The 16,542-nt window shown below is 43.5% G+C and overlaps 1 protein-coding gene across 2 annotated transcripts in view; it reads right to left on the bottom strand.

The window, feature by feature from the left end:
* Positions 1–16,542, bottom strand: part of Chrna5 (cholinergic receptor nicotinic alpha 5 subunit) — a 34,467-nt gene that overhangs the window by 4,728 nt on the left and 13,197 nt on the right. For both annotated transcript variants that reach the window (XM_031344496.1, XM_031344497.1), the window contains exons 2-5: positions 9,120–9,271; positions 5,159–5,203; positions 3,167–3,276; positions 814–1,642 (exon numbers count right to left, since the gene is read on the bottom strand). In XM_031344496.1, the coding sequence (XP_031200356.1) occupies positions 814–1,642; positions 3,167–3,276; positions 5,159–5,203; positions 9,120–9,271 (1,136 nt within the window). The remainder of the gene's footprint in view (positions 1–813; positions 1,643–3,166; positions 3,277–5,158; positions 5,204–9,119; positions 9,272–16,542) is intronic.

Raw genomic sequence — 16,542 nt, 5'->3', positions numbered from 1 at the left:
AAGGCGTGTGCCACCACGCCCGGCCGACTCTAACTTTCAATTCTCCTGCCTCAGCCCCTGAATGGCAGAATTATAGCCATCCACCTTACTCTTTTCAATTTTAGTAATATCCTTTTGTAAACAAGCTTCAAAAAGATGTCTTTGTGTATACTGACTGGTTTTGTGTGTCAACTTGACACAGGCTGGAGTTATCACAGAGAAAGGAGTTTCAGGTGAGGAAATGCCTCCATGAGATCCAGCTGTGGGACATTTTCTTAATTAGTGATCAAGGGGATAGGGCCCCTTGTGGGTGGTGCCATCCCTTGGCTGGAAGTCTTGGATTCTATAAGAGAACAGGCTGAGCAAGCCAGGGGAAGCAAGCCAGTAAGAAACATCTCTCCATGGCCTCTGCATCAGCTCTGCTTCCTGAACTGCTTGAGTTCCAGTCCTGACTTCCTTTGGTGATGAACAGCCATGTGGAAGTGTAAGCTGAATAAACCCTTTCTTCCCTAACTTGTTTCTTGGTTATGATGTTTTTGCAGGAATAGAAACCCTGACTGAGACATTATGCAAAGTTGTACTTTTAAGGTCTACATTAGACTCATTCTTCAAAAAATGTAATTTTTAGTAAACTATAATGTAAAAGTTCAGAAACAAAGTTATGGAAGATAAATCTAAATCAGCAAATTATTCCAGAGCCAAAGAACTATGTCAATATTACTATTCCCTTCCCTGCTAAACCTTCTTCAGGGTCATTCAAGACGCTTGGGGCAATGGAGGGTGAAATTTGTGTAGACGCTCCACTTTGCGGGGGCGTTCATACTCGCCACAGACCTCTCGGACGTCGTTCTCTTTCACCACGTGCCTCGTGATGTAGCGAATGCAATCGAGCGCAGCTTCCAAAGTATTCCGAGATTTAGGTCCACCGCCATTCTCAGCTTCTTCTCTCTGGGTGAAATACCTATCTGCATGGCTTCTCATGCACAGTAGTTTGGGAAGCTTGTGGAGAAATATCTTCCGGACCCAAGGCGCCATAGCATTGTGTGTGGAAGAAGAGCGGTGGTGGATGTTGATGGCAAAGACAGTCACCATGATGGATAGGGTCACAAAGATCATGGTGAATACCAAGTACTCCCCAATCAGAGGTATGACTTTGGAAGATGATGGTATAATCTCCTCAATGACCAGAAGGAAGACAGTCAGAGAGACAAGCACCGAAGTGCACAGGCTAATCTTTTCACCTTCATTTGAAGGGAGATAGAAGACAACCACAGTGAGAAATGAGAGCCCGATGCAGGGTATAATAAGAAATAGGGTATAGAAGAGAGGCAGCCGCTTGATCACGAAGGCGTATGTGATGTAGGGGTACCAGCAGCAGCTGTCCGTCCGGTTCCCCTTGCTCCCCATCGCGCTCACAATTTCCCATTCTCCATTGTCAAAAAAGTCTGTTCTGTCAACATCTTGGTCCTCTAGGATTATATCAACCTGGGATCCATCATACGTCCACGAGCCGAATTTCATGGAACAATTTTGGAGATCAAATGGGAAAAAAGTAACATCTATAGTGCAAGAACTTTTATAGTTTGCTGGCTGCGTCCACGTGACAGTGCCATTGTGCCTGACAACTGTTTTCGTACTGGCCCCTTCAAAACGTCCATCTGCACTAAAAGAAACACATGATAATAGTGCTGAAATCAAACAATCCAAGGACACATTTTATAAGCCTAATATAAAAGGAACCTGTGGGTAATTGTGTGTGTGTGTGAAATACGTTTGAAATTACTGTCTGGCCAAAGTCTGCTCCACCCATGGGGCCGTGCTTCATGGCCATCTTTCCACCATGCAATAATTCTGCTGGGACCGAGACTATTCTTCCCTTTGTATTGCGAGATGGGCAAATCCATATTTCTCAAAATGTTGAGATTTTAGTAATTGAAAAGATGCCACTTTACATACAAATAGGATTGGGCCGTTTATATACAGGGCATGCAGAAAGGCAGAGCCTGAATCCACATTCCTAGACTTTCTCCTCCACCAAAATAGTAGATGATTTCTACCCTAAGAGGAAGGAGTACCTGCACCATGCAGGGCACACGGGGACAGGCACAGCTGCAGGCAGAAGCACCTGATTCCTTCAGTCTCGCTCTGTGTCTTCAGGTCCCATGGTTTTTGCACAGAACTGTCCGATATATCTATTCTAGTCATAAAAATGTTTTCATACAGAGAGCAGCTGATGCTCCTGGAGCTGCATCGTGCAAGCTTTGTTCATCCCTTCATACTAATATGGAAGCAAAAGGTTCCAAAAGATTGGTTTTTGCACAGCATTTGGACTGTCTGCATGCCAAAGCTCTTGTGCAAACGGGACAAAGTGCTTTCAGTTACTGAGAGTGAGAGAATGTGCCAGAAGCTGCCTCACGTTACCTTAGGAGCCTTCTTCCTCCTTCCATGTCAAGGAACACAGGCGTAAAAGGCTTCAAAAGATCATTTTTTGCACAGTTTGCTCTAGAAGCCTTTGTGCAAACAAGACGGGGTGCTTTAGGGTACAGGCAAACTCTCACATCTACTCTGAGCTGGTAACTGACTCAAAAATGAACCCCAAACTCCTCGCCACGGGAAAATGAATTGTGCCATCATGACAATGTATTTATGTAATATTAGAAAACTGGATTAGACATAAACTGGAACCTCAACTAAAAAACAAATCCACCCAAACCTGGAAGTCTGACTTGAATCAGGGGTAAATGGAGATGCCGGTGTCTTGGGGTGAAACCTTACTGTACTGTATGAGAGCTTTGCGATCACAGACATGTGTAACTTTAGGCCAGGTAGTGGCCAGCACGGAAGCGTGCCGTGAGCACACTGCCCAGCACATTCGTTTACTGTATGTGTAAGTTGGCAGCAACTGTTCTTTCTCTCCCCACTTTCCCTTATTCCTTTCTATGATTGCCACATCCTTTTTCTTACTTCAGAAATCAGATTAACACTTTTATGATTAAAAAAAAAAAAACCTAACACACCAAAAAAGGCAAAAGATCCACAGCACGCATGCAACAGAGAGACACAAAGTCAAGTCACCTGATTTCATAGCCAAACAACTTGCAGATGAGAGGGGGGGAAATTACTAGTGCCTAGTAGCAATACAAGTTTTCTTTTGGAAACGGGAAATAATATTTAGAATATAACTTACTTATCAAACAAAACGATGTCTGGGATCCACAGAGAGTCTGAAGGAACACGTATAATTTTTATTCCACCATAGTCATCGGGATTCCATCTTAACTTTACATCTATCCATTCCTTTAAAATGAGAAATTCACCTCCATTTCAATCAATAAATAATAAAATTAGTTTAAACTATACTTTTTGTCATATCTAGGAACGGCAGGCATGAATCATTTCTGTTCTAATTCAGTAAACCTTCTCAACTAACAACGGCCTGTCCCTCTGTGCAATGATTCTTGTTGTGGTCCTGATGGGGCACAGATGAGGATCCATGCTGATACATTCAAGCTTTCCTACTCGGCTCCTCTTCCCCCACCAGCTGACTGTACTCAAAACTTGAAGCCTTGGACCAGTCCCTATGGACCAAGTTTAGGGAAAGCATTCTCCTTCCCAGCTGTATCGTACCCTGATTTGGTGGAAGGAGAGCTGGATTGATTACACATCCCATACACTTAACCATTGTGCCCAGTGCCCAGGCAGTAACAATTCTGTGACCGTATCAAGCTAAGAAATGAACTAGAGATGTAGCTCAGCAGTAGACCTGCCTGGCATCCTTCAGGCCCTAGGTTCAATCCCCAGCACAGCAAACAGACAAACGAACAACATCAACCTGTCTTGTAAGTTTGAGATTAGGGAACTGGTGGTAGGTTTAAATGATCAGAAACAGAGAAAGAACAAACAATGGGAAACACTCAACAGCAGCTGGAGACATGAGAATGGCGGCCCAGAATTTAAAAGCCCTTCATGTAAAAGGCACTCTGTCTGTAAAAATAATTCATTACAAAGGGGGTCACTAGGGAATGGGAAGGGTGCTAGAGAAGGAGGGTGATTGATTACAGGATGGATGGACACGGTCAATGCATGGGGTCCACATGTATGAAAATATCAGTGAAACCCAATAACATGCAGAGCTAGCATGTTAATGATGATAATAAAATAACTAGTTGCATCCTTATCCTGACCCGCTGCACTCAAATTAAAAGGCCAAATCCTGGGGCCAGGCAGATGGCTCAGGATGAAGAGCACTTGTTGCTGTTGGAGAATGGCAGGGCCAGTTCCCAGCATCCACATGGCAGCTTACGGCCCTCTGCAATGCCAGTCCCAGGGAATACAATGCCTTCTTCTGGCCTCCTTGGGCATTTCATGTATGTGTGTATATATGTAAACCAAATACTCACACATAAATAGAAATAAATATTTTAAAAAAAACATCAAGTAAAAGTAAAAATCCAGTGTCCCATAAGCTAATCTAGTGGCTTCTCCTTGCTCCTTTGACCTCATCTCCACACCCCTCCCCGTGGCTCACACACCTCTAGCCACACTAGTTTCCTTACTAGATGCAATCCCGCCTCTGGGCCTTTTACTTGCTGGCCCCTCTCGCCTGGAACAGTCTGTCCCTTAGTGCTCATAAGGCTTGCGTCATCTCCCTGAGACTGTGTACAAAGTTTGCCTTTTCAGTCACGTTTTTAGAGCTTGGCTGGGTGTTTTGTTTGGTTGGTTGTTTCTTCTTCCTTCAAGTATAGTACCCAATACTCTCTGCCCTCTTTCCTATGTGATCCTCTAAGGTTCTGTGGCTCATTCTCTTCTCACTAGGAGGAAGTCTCTGAGGAACAGTGAGTTCTGTCTATCCCATTACTGCAGTTTCTCCAGCACATATCAGACCCACCAAAACATGTCAACTAAGGCAGACACAGTGGCGTACACCCGTGGTTGCAGAACTTGGGAGGATGAAGACAGAAGACTGAAGCTACATACCAAGACCCTGGTTCAGAACAAATATACACATATACATACATACATGCACGGTGAGCACAGTAACTCCACCTATTCTCAGCTTTGTGCAACCTGACGACCCACAGAGCACATACACTCAAGCTCCTCCTTGCTGTAGGCCTGTAAGGGACAGTGTAGCCAGCTGCTCGCTCCGGCTCAGTGCCTGTGTGATTGCTATACACACCTGCTTCAACCAGACGTTTGTTGTCATTAGCTGGTTTTTCTCATCCTATTTAAAAAAAGGGGGGGGGGGAGAAGAAGAAGTAAGGGTGCTTATTTCTGTTATGTAGCAATAATTCTTTAACAGTGTGTACATTTGTGGCAGTTTCTGATAGTGACAGACGTCACTCCTGAGCCTGTCCACTTTTCTGAGTTCTGGTTCAAAAAAAAAAAAAATGTAACTTCATTTTCTCCTTTCGAGTTCTTCTTTGACTATCAATCGAAACCCCCAGTATGCTTTCCCTGACATTCGGGCCTTCTCCCCGTTTTTCTGAAGACCCTGCCCTCTCTCTATAGCTGCTCACAGACCTTCACTGCTGACCCTAACTCAAAAGGCGTGGCTTTCCTCTCCATCTCCCTCCTCCCTGCACTGTTGAGATTTACAGCTGCCCTGCCTTCCCTAGCTCGCTCTCCCTCTCCTCTCTCTCCTCCCTTTCTTTCTTCCTCTCTCCCCTTCTCCCCCTCAAACTTTAATAATATGGTCCTTAAGCTTTAAAGAAATATAATCGGTACATTTCAATACAAATGTTCCTCTCCACATGGAATGAACATTCTGCTAATTCATCTGGTTTTCAAGAAAATAAGATTAATCTGCTATCGCTCCTCTAAACATTCTGTAGTTCAGATAAACTAAGCTGAAGTGATTCTATATTTAGTTTTCAGGGTCTCGACTACTATATTTCCTCAAATTCAAGACAGGATCTAAGATATGAGTACGATCCCCTTAGCTCTAAAAGGATGAAAGGGGGTGTACTTCTGTACACAGTCCTGCCCTTCTTAAAGGAAGGAGAATTCAGACATTCTTGTACAAACATGGCATCATTTAAGAAGACTAGACAATTTTATGCAAGTAAATCATATGAGGATTTGAGAGAAAAGCAGTCAGCAAAATTGTATCAAAAACACATTCCAGGGGCTGGAGAGATGGCTCAGTGGTTAAGAGCACTGACTGCTCTTCCAGAGGTCCTGAGTTCAAATCCCAGCAACCACATGGTGGCCTCACAACCATCTATAATGAGATCTGATGCCCTCTTCTGGTGTGTCTGAAGACAGGTACAGTGTACTTACATATAATAAAAAAAAAAAAATCTTAAAAAAAAAAACCACATTCCATGGGCTAGAGAGTTGGCTCACTGGTTAAGAGCATTTGTTGTTCTTGCAAAGGACCTGGGTTCAATTCCCAGTCCCACACAGAGGTTTACCACCCCCTTAGGCACCAGACATGCATATGACGCACAGAAATGCATGCAGCCAAAGCACTCATATACACAAAATAAAATAAAAGAAGTAAAAATTCTGAGTTTGTAAAACAGGCACAAAAAATGGCAAGAAATACAACAAATTATATTTTTTTTAAAATCCAGAGTCTCAGGACTGGCTCAAACACTCTCTGTAGTAGAGGGTAACCTGGAACTCCTGATTCTTCTGCTTTTACCTCCCAAGTGTTGGGATTGTAAGTGTGTGAGCTCTGCTCCTACCTTAGCTATCAATTGTTAACATTAGTCACCAATGGATGGTAGAATATGAATCTGTTTATTTTATTTGTACATTTTTCCACTTTAAAAACTCTCTAAAATCCATGTGTTACTTCTGTAATCATAACATAAAGGCACACTAGTGTTATTTTTAATATAAGTAAGTATATGTTCACTATACTAAAAACAATTGTTCTGATAATATCATCAGAACAAGAAGAAATTAGTTTTTTGGTTTTTTTTGTTTGTTTGTTTGTTTGTTTGTTTTCAAGACAGGGTTTCTCCATATAGCCCTGGCTGTCCTGGAACTCACTCTGTAGGCCAGGCTGGCCTCGAACTCAGAAATCTGCCTGCCTCTGCCTCCCAAGTGCTGGGATTAAAGACATGCGCCACCACCGCCTGGCAAGAAATTAGTTTTTAAAATGTGACTTTCTTTGGGTAAGCACTGAGAAGCAGGTAATTCACCCCTGATGAATGACACATAAAATCTCTCTGGAAATATTGTTTCATTTAGGTCTACCAGTGTTTTGCCTACACGTATGTATGTGTACCATGTGCATGCCTGGTGCCTATGGAGGTCAGAAGAGGGCACCAGATCCCCTGAAACTGGAGTTATCAGTGGTTGTGAACACTATGTAGGTACTAGGAAGCAACCCTGGGCCCTCTGCAAGAGCAGTCCAAGCTCTTAGCCACTGAGCCCACACTCTAGTCCTTGATGTGTTTGAAGTATGATTTTTTTTCCTTGGGACAGAGTTTCTTTGTCTAGCCCTAGCCATCCTGGAACTCACTCTGTAGACCTGGCTGGCCTCAAACTCAGAAATCTGCCTGCCTCTGCCTCCCTAGAGCTAGGATTAATGGCATGTGCCACCACTGCCCATTGAACTGTTATTTTGAAACAATGTTAAAATAATCTCTGGTCCTCAGAATCTATGATTCTTTTTTTTTTTTTTTAATGTATCAAAGCATGCTTTACTTGGGGTAAAATGAGTTTTTATATCCAGGCACAAAGTGAAATCACAATATCTAAACATAATATATGCATAACGTAAATACAACAGCAGACGTGGAGACTTAGGGTTCTCAGCAACATTACATAGCAGGCAGTCAGTCTATGGTAAGCAAAGACTTCAAACAGGAGGCTTAGCAGAAGCTAGTTGTAAGTCTGTCTTCTGGTTTCAAGAAGAGCTACAACGTTTGTGGGCTATTGTCTTACACCACAGGTGGCCAACCTCAGTCCCAGGTTGACAACTCGCTTCTCTTTCAAAACTCGACAACAATGTTCAGGCAAGCAGGATGCAGTCATTCTTTTGAATTTAATTTGGCAATGATTATGCAGTGTTTTTTTTCTACCTGCTTTTGGAGTTTCAATAAAAGACTTGGGCAAGAGGAAGGTGAGGAAGCCTGAACAGAGGAAATGAGGAGAGCAAGTGAGGTGTGTGTGGAGAGTGTATGTGAGGCATGTGTGAGGTGTGTGTGAGTTGTGTGTGAGAGAGTGAAAGGGAACACACAGAGGCGGGTTCGAGTGTAGAAATTTGATAAATGAAAAGTGCACAGGAGAAAGGCAGAGTGTGCAGCCTCAAGTTGCAAGCAAGTGAACCACAGTTTGGTGGAGAGAATGGGGAAGAGTTCTGTAATGCTGTGGAGTTCACCATTCCTGGAGGAAACATTGGCTTTTATTTCTCTCTCTTCTAAAGTTTAAGCAAAATCTTCATTTCCTCCAAAAAGAAAAATACTTGGGACAAGATTTTTTTTTTTTGATTATTACTTGTCAATTTTATTGGATCTGAGATCAACTAAGATACATGCATCTGGGTAGGTTTCTGAGAGTATTTCCTTGATGAATTAATAGAGAATGAACCCTCCCCCCCTCCAGGCAGTTGGCTGTACATTCCATCAGTGGCCTAGAGGTAAAGAAATCTAAAGAAAAGCAGAGCTTGTGGTTTGGCCTGCCTTCTTTCACAGACATGGGAAATGCATACACTCGGTTGCTGCTGCTCTTTCCATCCTGTGCTAACATCAGAACCCAGCTTTCTCTGACTTCCAACATTGACTGAAAGCCAGTGCTTCTCCAGGAATACTTCAGACCATCATCCTAAGACTGGGACTTCAGAGACATTCACCATGATTCTAATGTAAGACTACTCAGACCTCCCAGCACAGGCTCACATACATTTAAGGGGAACTTCAATATAAAATGTTTTGATATGTTCAAATTTCATTAAGGATAGACCTATTACTAGCAAATGAGATAAAACAATTTCTAAACTTCACAACAACATATAAACATGGTATTCCTATGCCCGTGGCATACTAGTAATTGTTTCCTGAAGAGCCCCTTGAGCAAAGGCTATGTTTGGTCATCTCGGTAACCTCCGGTGGCTGACTCACACCTGGGAAAAAACTGATTTTCCCTAAGTGCGAAGTGGAACATGTAACGGCATGTGTACTTACCACGTCTACTAACTGAGATATTGCAAGGCCAAACTTGATTTTTATCTTGTCACTCAGGTGTTCCACAGGACGAACCCACCTTTCATAGTCTTCAAATAAATCCCTAAACAAACTGTCTTCATGTTTTGCAGCAGAGGATAGTTCAGGCAACCCTGCATAACAAGTTTTTAGGAATTAGTATGCTGGCTGCTCTCCCCCAAATACCCATACTTCAAAAAAAAAAAATCAACATTATCAATAATCCAATTAAAATTTAAGTTATTATTGGTTTTGATTTGTTTGTTTGAAACAGGATATCAAACAAATTTTTTTTTTAAATGGCTGGCCTTGAATTCCCTATGTAACCGACTATAGTCTTGAACTCCTGATCCTCCTGCCTCGAACTCAAAAGTATTAGGATTATACACTGCTGCAGCCATCTAGCTTATTTTTAAGATTTCTTTTTATTTTAAATTGTGTGTGTGTATGTGTGTGTGTGGTGTGTCCTATGTGTGGTGTGTCTCCCATCCAGGGTGTATGTGTGTATGGCAGGGGTATGTGCACTCCATGAAAAGAGTATATGCCCAAAGTGGTCAGAGGTGCCAGGTTTCTCCCAGAGCTTGAGTTGATGGTTGTAAGGTCCTTGATGTGGATGCTGGAATCAAAGTCAGGTCTTCTGCCAGAGCAGTCAGTGCTCTTAACAGATGAGCCATCTCTCCAGCCCCTAATGTGATTTAAAATGAAATACTAATACAAACCCTATGGTCAAGTTAGAGACACTCTGATTCACATAGGATTCTTAATTAAATGAGATTAGTCACTATAGAAATATTCTGAATTGGGATGACAGGGGTGAGTGAGGGACTGGGAGGGAACGAGGGAGGGGAAATTGCAATAGTGATGTAAAGTAAATAATAACTTAATAAAAAATTAAAAATAAAAATAAATCAAATAAAATTATGTAAAAGGGCCAAGCAGTGGTGGCACATGCCTTTAACTCTAGCACTTAGGAGGCAAAGGCAGAGGCAAGCAGATACCTGAGTTCAAGGCCAGCCTGGTCTACAAAGTGAGTTCCAGGACAGCCAGGGCCACACAGAGAAACCTTGTCTTGAAAAACAAAACAAACAAACAAATTTTATATATATATATATATATGTATATATATATATATGTATATATATATATATGTATATATATATATATATATATATGTATATATATATAATGTAAAAGGGTGAGAAGGAATATCCTGAATTTCTCAATAAGCATTCAGAGTTTTTTTTAAAAATGTATTTTGTTCTTTTTTTTTAAGATTTATTTACTTATGTGAGTACATTGTAGCTGTACAGATGTTGTGAGCCTTCATGTGGTTGTTGGGAATTGAATTTTTAGGACTTCTGCTCGCCCTGTTCACTCCAGCCCAAATATTTATTTATTATTATACATAAGTACACTGTAGCTGTCTTATGACACACCAGAGGAGGGTGTCAGATCTCATTACGAGTGGTTATGAGCCACCATGTGTTTGCTGGGATTTGAACTGAGGGCCTTCGGAAGAGCTGTCAGTGCTCTTATCTGCTGAGCCATCTTGCCAGCCCCAACATTTAGATATCACGGGCGGGTTGGTATTTATTTATTTATTTATTTATTTACTTATTTATTCAATTTTTTTCCTGTGGTAGACTATAAGAATTGGAATGTAGCTTTGGGTCCAATGCCTCATGCTATCAAAACAAAAAGTAACGGCTTTCCAACAGTCAGGGATATATATAGGGATTGATGTCAAAATTCTAAACAAATAGACTTTATAAATTGTAACTTTCCTTCATTAAAAAAAAAAAAGATATACTGAAGTAGAGTCCATTGATTAACTAGAAATAGAAGGGTCTGTACTTTAGTTGGCCTAACTTTATATATAAAATTATTGAACGGATTATTTAGATGTGTTTTGCTATATATTTGTTTAAAACTACTTTGGGCCCTAGGTCTTCAGGAAGGGGCCCTGGAAGTACTACTATTATAAAGAGAATCCCAAGGGGAGAGATGGAGATGCAGAGGGAGAAGGAACAGATGCCACCATGAGAGAAACACAAGACAGACCATGCTGTGAAGAGCAGGAGAACAAGATGGCCGAAATGTAGGTGCAAAGGGAAAGTGGCTCCATGGGACGGCTGCCCAGAAGGAAACAGGGCAGCAAAGGTAAAATGTAGATTTAAAAAGTGTTAAATCGGGGCTGGTGAGATGGCTCAGTGGGTAAGAGCACTGACTGCTCTTCCCGAGGTCCTGAGTTCGGATCCCAGCAACCACATGGTGGCTCACAACCACTGTAATGAGATCGGACGCCCTCTTCTGGTGCGTCTGAAGATGGCTACAGTGAATTACGCTGGAGCGAGCGGCAGCTACAGTGTACTCATACACATAAAAAAAAAAAAAAAAAAAAAAAAGTGTTTGTTAACTCAGGAATACCAGAAAGGAATCTATGCTAGCCACAGGGAGGTTTGGAAGTACCTGGCCACTAAGCAAGTTAGGCACATTAAAATATAAAGGGTGTGTGTATCTGTGTGTGTGTGTGTTTTCATTCATGAATCTGCTCCTGGGCAGGTGCAGAGCCACGTGTGCACCCGCAGAGCATAGAGCCCATCTTTTAAAGATTTACCTCTCCAGGTTACTCTATATAGAGCTGTGCTCCTCATCTGTACTGCAGCTGTGCAATCTTGAGTGTTTATGATTAGAGTCCATCTTCCTCACTGTTTGAATCTTATCCCTCTGTCTCTACACTTAATAACACAGAGGCAACTAGTAGCCACTCAGTCTGTTCAGTGAACAAACATACGACTAAGTGTGGCAGTAATTACTTATTACCATATGCTAAGTCTCATTTTTCTCTAACGAATTAGAGCCTTTGGTTGTGGAACAACTGGCATGAGCGCTATCTTCATTTTCTCTGAAGTTTCCTAGACTCATCTTCTGAAAACTATAGGGACCTTGTCTGACTCAGGTTTGAACATAAAGAGCAACATAACACACTTGCTATGTTCAAGAGCTAAGGCTGGCATAGTAGATTACATGCGCCTGTAATCTCGGATACTCTAGAGTAGCCATTCTCAACCTTCCTAATGTTTCTGAATATAGTTCTTCAAGTGGTGACCCCTAATCCTAAGATTATTTTCGTTGCTACTTCATCACTGTAATTTTGCTGTTGTTATGATTGTAATGTAAATTATCTGATATCTGACCCTTGTGAAAAGGTGTGACATCCCCCCCCAAAGGGGTCGTGACCCACAGTCTGAGATCTGCTGCTCAAGAGGCTAAGATAAAGAATCACTTAAACCCAAGAGTTTAAGACCATCAAGACCCTTCCTCAAAAACAAAACTTGGAATTTTAAAATATTCAAGCTAGATCCCATTCTGATCCCTAATATTTATGTGTGACTTCGTGGCCAGTGTCCTAACCCGTCTGCATATGGATCCCTATAGCTGTGAGAACAGGTATAGAACAGTACCTACCTTAAAAGGCTGCGGTGAAGGCTAGACGTGTGTGTGTGTGTGTGTGTGTGTGTGTGTGTGTGTGTGTGTGTGTGTGTGTGTATAAGTGCCTGCACCAGCCTACCCCTATTCCACAAATAACTGTTATAGTAACAGAAAGCAATAGGCCTCTATAGGCAATCATCCAAAAATAAAAGCAATAAAAGCAAGCAGCTCCTGCAGAGCCTTTCTGAAGCCTACTGCTATCCAACAAAGATGGTTTCCAGACAGCCCAAGGCAACAGAACCCTGCAAAGATACAGAGGAGGAATGTGTGTGGCACAAGGCACTCCCAGTGTGGTACGATGACAAAGCTTTCTCCAACTCACCTGTGTGTGTGTGTTGGGGGAGGTGTTTGGGGAGGGGTTTGTTTTATGGAGGGTTGTTGGGGGGGGTTGTTTGGGGGAAGGAGTTGCTTGGTGGGGTTATTTTTTTTCACCTTTGAGTCAGTGTCTTACTCCATCACCTAGGTTATCGTATGATCCTTTCTCTTGCTGACTCTACTTCCTGGGTGCTAGAGTCACAGATATGTGTTAGCACACCTGCCTTCACGCCTCGTCATTAAAACTAGTAAGTATATTACCAGTGTACTAATTGCCGTAAGTCACAAATCCCATAAAAAATAGGGAAGCAAGTAGTTAAGCAGACTTAGAGAAGCACATAAACAGTCCATGGCATAACTCCCCTCATTCAAAGTGCAATGAAAGAAAGCTAAGCGAAACAGCTAACACGTGGATCCATACACGTCATTAACATCTCAAAAGATTCACAGTTTGGTTTTGCACATTCAGTTTTAATTCTGAATATCAACTGTCTCGAGATGAGGAATTGGAATATGGCATTTAAAATTTTTCATAAAACCAGAGATGGTGGTATCCGAACAGAATTGTAGCATTTAGGGAGCTAAGGTGGGAACATCAAGACTTCCAGTCTAGCACAGGTTCAAGGTCAGCCTGGGCTGTCTAAAGACAAAAGTTCAAAATCAAGTAATTTAGTAAAACTACACTTATTTTCAAAGAAACACTCTTTGCTCCTTAATTTTACTATGGTGAAGATGACAGAACTGCAGAGCTGCAAACTTTCGCTTAATGCTTGGCATTCCTCCAGGCCTTTGACCTCTACATGCTATAATTTCTAATCTATATTTAAAAAGGATTATCTCACTGGCAAAATATAACTGCTAATAATGTATGGCAAGAACCCTCAATCCATTGTACTAATGCTCCCTCCCCCTCAAACACCCACTCCCCAGGTTCAGTGAGATGAACCTGAGGCTTTCTACCTGCTAGGCAAGTATAATGGCTGATTTATGTGTCAACTTGACACAAGCTGGAGTTATCACAAAGAAAGGAGCCTCCTTGAGGAAATGCCTCCCTAAGATCCAGCTGTAAGGCATTTTCTCAATTAGTGATCAAGGGGGAAGAGCCCTGCCCATTGTGGGTGGTGCCATCCCTGGGCTGGTAGTCCTGCATTCTATAAGGCAACAAGCTGAGCAAGCCAGGGGAAGCAAGCCAGTAAGTAGTACCCCTCCATGGCCTCTGCATCAGCTCCTACCTCCAAGTTCCTGCCCTGTGTGAGTTCCTGTCCTGACTTCCTTTGGTGATGAACAGCAATGTGGAAGTGTAAGCTGAATAAACACTTTCCTTCCCAACTTGCTTCTTGGTTATGATGTTTTGTACAGGAATACAAACCCTGACTAAGATAACAAGTATCTACCACCAAGCCACACCCTCAGCCCTCCTCTTGCCTTCTGAGGCAGGCTCTAAATAAGTTTCTCCAGCTGAGCCTTAACTCACTCTGTAGCCCAGGCAGGACCAGAAACTGGGACCTCCTGCCTAGGTTTCTCATTTGGCTGAATCTACAGGCCCAGGCTACTAGGACTGACTACACTGGACCAGTTTTATATGTTTTAATTTTTCATTACAAAACATTAATAAACTGGATGTGGTGATATACGCGTTTAACTCCAGAATTAGGGGGGCTGAACTCAGGAGGATCCTGAGTTCAAGGATAGGCTGGGCTACATACAATGTAGGATCCTGTATTTAAATAAATAACTTTTTTTTTTTAAAAAAAAAAGATGATCTTTACTTAGCTGTTTTACTGTTGTGTAACTCAAAATTAAATAATTTTCTTACTATATCAGGTAATGTCTAAGTAATTTAAATTTTTTTAAGATTTATTTATTTTATATGAGTACACTGTAGCTGTACAGATGGTTGTGAGCCTTCATATGGTTGTTGGGAATTGAATTTTAGGACTTCTGTTCACTCCACTCAGCCCTGCTCCCTCCAGCCCAGAGATTTATTTATTATTATGCATAAGTGTTGGTGCCCCGTGTGAAGAGACCCCCCCACAGAAGTTCGCTGATGGGCCAATTGGTCTGCGGGTGAGTGTACCCCAATAAATGATAGGGCAGTACTTTTCCGAATCTAAACCCCCCTCTGAGTCCCTATATCTCCCACTTGATCCCTGAAGCAGCGCACCCTGGTCCTCCAGTGGGGCCCTGCTTTCGATACCACCTCTCTCCTTTGATCCTTTTGGTAAAACCGAGCATGGTGGCGCATGCCTGTAGTCCCAGCTACTCAGAAGGCTGAGACAGGAGGATCACTTGAGTCCAGGAGATCTGGGCTTGTAGTGCTCTATGCCGATCGGGTGCCCGCACTAAGTTCAGTATCAATATGGTGACACCCCCACACACCAGGAGTGGGGGTTGGAGAGATGACTCAGCTGTTAAAGGCTAGGCTCACAATCAAAAATATAAGAGTTTGATTATACTTTCACTGGGCTGGATGGGGAGCTGCCAATCTAGCTGATCTCCTCCAGGGGTGGGAGGTTGGGGAGAGGGCCTTGTGCCCAGGAGTCCCGGACTCTCGGGAACCCAGCGTTTTGGGTCGTCCCCTCTGCCATCCCAGCTCTGCTACTCGCTCTCTTTTAGGGGAAGGGCATCTGGCGGGATCTGCCAGGTGAGGGGGGAGCCAGGGTGCGGTCCCAGGGCCCTGCCGCTGCTGGAGGCCTCATGCTGGGGCCTGGCATACAAGGAAGACACGTGGGCCAGGTGACCAGCGCTATGTGCCACTGGGGTGGACAGGGCAGAGCTGCGAGGCGTGGGGGGCAGCAGACCTACACCTGCCAGGGAGCTGGTGGAGCCCGAGGCACTGGGTGTCAGGGAACCAAGCCCTGTGCATCCAGCAGCATGTACTCCATGAGTGGTTTGGAGCTGCTGCAGGTCTCCAAGGCTCCATACTATGGGTAGAAGCAGCAGCCACAGCGGGAGGAGGCTGAGTGCCGTCTGTCCAGTGCTCTTCCTAGTCTCGACCTGGGTCTGCACTAGCCCTGGCCTACTTGGTACTGCCTGGCCAGTCTGGGATTCGATGGCTAGAGCAAGGGTAGGGATCTGGGCACCAGTTGCTCCATGGGGATGGAGCTTGGAGGAGCGGAGGAACAGGGGGCACCAGCTGGGGTGCCCCAACTGAGCTGTTTCTTCCCCGAGCTCCAGTGTCCAGCCTGTGAGCACTGTAGGATGGGAGATGGAGTGGTTGGCCCTCGAAAGCACCTGGCTACCCCTTTCTTCCCTCTCCTGCACTGTCTCAACATAAGGGTGTTCTGCCCAACCTCACACCTCTCCTCGCCTTCCCTGGGGAGACCTGCATAAATCTTGAACTTTTCAGAGATTCAGAGTTTCTGAGTTTCCGATGCCTCGTCCTCCCCATCACTCCTGCCTTGCCCCTGGACACCCGCCTGCCCATTGCCTCAGTGCAGCAAGACATAGGCTGTCACTCTTTCAGAGTCAGTGTGGGCAAGTAGCCATTCCAGTCCCAGCTTTGGGTGGCAAGAAACAGGAATAGGGCCAAGGGGCTAAGGCAATCAAACCTGCATAGCCCCTGGCCAGAGAGGCAGCAGCAGATACCTAGGAGACA

The sequence above is a fragment of the Mastomys coucha genome, unplaced genomic scaffold, assembly GCF_008632895.1.
Source record: "Mastomys coucha isolate ucsf_1 unplaced genomic scaffold, UCSF_Mcou_1 pScaffold23, whole genome shotgun sequence".
NCBI classification, from domain to species: Eukaryota; Metazoa; Chordata; class Mammalia; order Rodentia; family Muridae; genus Mastomys; species Mastomys coucha.
The sequence above is the reverse complement of the archived record's forward strand: the minus strand, read 5'-3'. Positions and strand labels throughout refer to the sequence as shown.